Source organism: Juglans regia, chromosome 2 (assembly GCF_001411555.2).
Source record: "Juglans regia cultivar Chandler chromosome 2, Walnut 2.0, whole genome shotgun sequence".
Classification (NCBI taxonomy): Eukaryota; Viridiplantae; Streptophyta; class Magnoliopsida; order Fagales; family Juglandaceae; genus Juglans; species Juglans regia.
Genome location: NC_049902.1, coordinates 5,273,559 through 5,278,028, shown reverse-complemented (window position 1 = coordinate 5,278,028; position 4,470 = coordinate 5,273,559). Strand labels below are relative to the sequence as shown.

Here is a 4,470-nt window from a genome sequence, read left to right as displayed (position 1 = left end):
CTTGAACAGTATCTAAAATAAGATAAATATAAATATATGGCGTGAGTATAGTAAAAGTTCTAGTTTGTTTTTACAGATGAAATGAGTTGAGATTAAAATTAAAATTTGAATAAAATATTGTTAGAATATATTTTTTATTTTTATTTTTATTTTGAGATTTGAAAAAAATGAATTTTTTATTTTATTTTATATGAGAATTTAAAAAATTTATAATAATTAGATGAGATGAATCGTAAAAACAAACGGAACGGTTTTAGATAATATTAAATTCTCAACAAATATTATACAATTCACTTCACATATTTATCTCTCTTTATTAAAACTTTCAACTTCGAGCATTTCGATTGATGAGTGGTAGGCCCGTACAAGATTGATTATAAATAAAGCCCTTAACTATCATACGCTCTAAAACAAAATCAATATAATGGGAACATTAACCATTAAGAAAGCATTATCCCTTCTCATCAACTTTGTCCTATTTGCTCAGTTGGTTCCTTCACCGGAAGCTGCTTTTTCTTCTACTTCTTCCAAAGAAGCTACTGCTCTTCTTACATGGAAAGACAGCCTTCAAAACGACTCCCAATCTCACTTATCTTCATGGAGTCCTTCAGTTTCTTATTCCAATCTAAACCTAAGTGGGAATCCATGCAATAATTGGCTTGGTATTTCATGCAACCTTGCTGGAAGCATCGTCAAAATAGACCTTGGCAACTCTAGTTTACAAGGTACGCTTCACGGATTTTCCTTCTTGTCATTTCCAAATCTTGCGTACATTGATCTTTACATGAACGCACTTTTTGACACAATTCCACCTCAAATTAGCTACCTGTCAAAACTTGAATATCTCGATTTGTCCTTTAATCAGTTTTCAGGTAAAATCCCACCAGAAATTGGCAAGCTAACTAATCTTAAGTTCCTCTACCTTGAAGACAATTACCTAAATAGCTCCATTCCTGAAGAAATAGGGCGCCTACACTTTCTAACTGAACTTGCTCTTTACAAAAACCATATAGAAGGTTCCATTCCACCTTCTTTAGGCAATTTGAGCAACTTGGTTAACTTGTTTCTTTATGACAATGAACTTTCTGGTTTCATTCCTCCAGAAATGGGAAACCTCTCCAATTTGGATAAACTTTTCCTTAGTATTAACCACCTGACAGGTTCAATCCCTCCCACTTTCGGAAACTTGAAAAAGCTAACCATCTTGTCCATGTTTGGTAATTCACTTTCCGGTCCCATCCCTTCAGAAATTGGAAATTTGAATTCCCTAAAGGAATTAAGTCTTCTTCAAAATAATCTTTCGGGCTCAATTCCAGCATCATTAGGTAATTTGGGAAATCTTACCATACTTCACCTGAATAACAATAGCCTTTCTGGATCCATTCCTACGGAAATAGGAAACTTGAAGTTTATCAATGGTCTACAGTTGGATGAAAACCAACTACATGGTTCTCTTCCAACTTCATTTGCTAATTTGACCAATTTGATAAAGTTATTCCTTAGTGACAACCAACTTACGGGACCTATTCCTCAAGGAATTGGAGATCTCATCAACTTGGATACTCTAGAACTGGAAAAAAATGAATTTACTGGTAATTTGCCTCAAAACATTTGCCATGGTGGATCACTTCTATACTTTGCTGCAAGCAACAACCGTTTGGATGGCCAAATTCCCAAAAGCTTCAAAAATTGCACAAGCGTAGTCAGAGTCCTATTAGGAGGTAACCAACTCATTGGGGATATATCTAAGGACTTTGGTGTTTATCCAAACTTGAAGCTCATAGATCTAAGTCATAATAGATTTTATGGAAGGATCTCAAGTAATTGGGGACAATGTCAGCAACTACAAATCCTACTTCTGGGTAAAAACAATATTACTGGTAGCATACCACACGAGATTGGAAATTGGACTCAACTAGGTGAACTTGATCTTTCTTCCAATCATATAGTTGGGACTATTCCAGAAGAATTCGGAAGGTTGATTTCTTTAGAGCGATTGAGGATGAATGGCAATCAACTCTCTGGTGCTATTCCTTTTGAATTTGGATCATTGACAAATCTTGAATATCTTGACATGTCCGCAAACAAGCTGAGTAAGTCAATTCCAAGTAATTTTGGGGACTTTGTGAAATTGATCGACTTGAATTTAAGCCACAACAATTTTAGCGAAGGGATTCCAGCCCACCTCCTAACCTTCTATCATATCTCCAAATTAGATATAAGTTACAACTCTTTAAATGGAGAGATACCAATGGAAATTAACAAATTGGAGAGCTTAGTGATCTTAAATCTCTCCCACAATTATCTTTCTGGTTTCATTCCGAAAGCATTCGAACAAATGCGTGGCTTGTTGTATGCCGACATATCCTACAATGAGTTGCAGGGACCCATTCCTAATAGCAACGCATTTCAAGCATTACAAGGGAACAAGCGGTTGTGTGGTAATGTTACAGGACTACAACCATGCAATGCTTCCATGATATACAAACATAGCTCAAAAAAGGGACACAAAGTAGTGTTTCTTCTTGTTTTCCCGCTTTTAGGAGCAGTTTTTGTTCTACTTTCTTTCTTTGGGGTTTTTCTCTTTATGCAAAGAAGAAAGACAGATCTAGAATCCAAACAAAGCAAGGCCGAGGGCCAAGTACTGTTTCTTTCAGTATTACAATTCAATGGAAGAGCATTGTATGATGAAATCATAAAAGTGACCAATGGTTTTGATGGTTTTGTCTTAAAGCAGAGCTAACTTCAAGTGATATCGTAGCCGTGAAGAAATTCAATCGACCAGTGCATGATGCTGGTGAGAACAGATTTCAAAAGGAGTTCTTGAATGAGATAAGGGCATTGATAGATATACGACATCGAAACATTGTTAAACTATATGGCTTTTGTTCCCATGTGCAACATTCCTTTTTGGTATATCAATATCTAGAAAGGGGTAGCTTGTCCCTAATCTTGGGGAACGAAGATACTGCCAAAGTATTGGGCTGGAGTAAGAGATTGAATATTGTTAAAGGTGTGGCATATGCCTTGTCTTACATGCATCACGATTGCTCCCCTCCGATTATTCATCGTGACATATCAAGTAGCAACATCTTGCTGGATTCTCAATTTGAGGCTCATGTTTCAGACTTTGGGACTGCTAAGCTTTTGGAGCTAGACTCATCCAATTGGACTTCCCCTGCAGGAACTTATGGATATATTGCACCAGGTTATAAATTATTTCATTGTCATATCAAAGAAAAGCATGCTTATGCGTTGATTTTTTTTCCATCTTTTCTTGATTTCTTTTCTTTTACAGAGCTTGCTTATACAATGAAGGTAACTGAGAAATGTGATGTATATAGCTTTGGGGTATTGGCAATCGAAGTCATTAAAGGACAGCATCCAGGTGATTTCATCTCCTTACTATCAATGCCGCTAGCTATGGAGAACATACAGGTGAAAGATGTGTTGGACCAACGGCTTCCATTTCCAGCAGCTCAAGTTGAAAATGAACTTATAATAGTTTTAAAACTAGCCATGAAATGCTTAAATGTCTATCCCCAATCAAGGCCGACAATGCACATGATTTCTCAAGTGTTATCGACCAATATTGCACATTCCTAGAGCCATCCAGATGTGAATTGCCAACTTGAAAGTTCAAAGTTGAATATTATAGACTATCTAGATAATAGTTAATGAAAATAACTGCTAAATGTGGTAGTCTAAGATAACTATTAGAACTTGTTCTTTCCATACCAAGTATTTATGTGTAACTTTAGTTGTTAGTTGTATGAGTGTTAACGTATCTTTTTTTATCATCTCATGTCCTTCAATTTAATTCCAACTATATCAATCAACCAAAGTGTCTTTTGGGAGAATAAATGTGGCATGTTTTTGCAACTTGAAGGTTTGTTTGTTCTCAATAAATCCTTTTAATAGAAACCCATGTGATTTGAAACTTTTAGAGTTGAAGACCTTAATTTAAAAAAGTGGGAATTTGAGACATCAATTTTTACTTTGTCATTTTAGAAGTACTATTATAATTTTTCTTTAGAAGTACTCTTATATATAATTGTTTTAGAGGCACGTGATATTTTTTATATCTTTTATAAAATATGCACAACAAAATAGTAGCTTTTGGCAAGCAATAGCAAAGTGTAGGAGGCAATTCCCCCCCCCCCCCCCAAAAAAAAAAATGCAATTCATGTCATCCCATATGGAGGGGAAAATCTCCGTTGATCCTCCCCACTAACACTTATAGGGCTATCAATACAAATCTATTGTATTAGTATCTTCAATGAAAAAATTTAGTCTGATTGAAGAGTTATTATTTAGTACTCTTGGAATACGGACATGTGGTACTCACATCCTATCACATCCTATCATATATATATATATATTATTTGAGTACTTAATAATTTTTCCTTAGTTGAATTGTAAACTTGTTGGGTAAACTTCAGGTTCAAACTTAAAGAAATTGCAATTATA

At 35.1% G+C, this 4,470-nt stretch overlaps 2 protein-coding genes across 2 annotated transcripts; both read left to right on the top strand.

Moving 5' to 3' along the window:
- The first annotated feature begins 424 nt into the window (after positions 1–424).
- On the top strand, positions 425–2,743 carry LOC118347640 (MDIS1-interacting receptor like kinase 2-like). Its single transcript, XM_035687635.1, has one exon. The coding sequence runs from the start codon at positions 425–427 to the stop codon at positions 2,741–2,743; it is 2,319 nt and encodes a 772-aa protein (XP_035543528.1).
- On the top strand, positions 2,724–3,841 carry LOC109017951 (MDIS1-interacting receptor like kinase 2-like). Its single transcript, XM_035686864.1, has 2 exons — positions 2,724–3,208; positions 3,299–3,841. Exons 1-2 carry the CDS (start codon positions 3,037–3,039, stop codon positions 3,604–3,606), a joined length of 480 nt encoding a protein of 159 aa, XP_035542757.1. The 5' UTR covers positions 2,724–3,036; the 3' UTR covers positions 3,607–3,841.
- The last annotated feature ends 629 nt before the right edge of the window (positions 3,842–4,470 follow it).

Coding starts and splice junctions, on each gene's coding strand:
- LOC109017951 (XM_035686864.1), top strand. CDS start 3,037: ATGCATCACGATTGCTCCCCTCCGATTATTCATCGTGACATATCAAGT. Junction 3,209..3,298: donor TTATGGATATATTGCACCAG/GTTATAAATTAT, acceptor TTTCTTTTACAG/AGCTTGCTTATACAATGAAG.
- LOC118347640 (XM_035687635.1), top strand. CDS start 425: ATGGGAACATTAACCATTAAGAAAGCATTATCCCTTCTCATCAACTTT.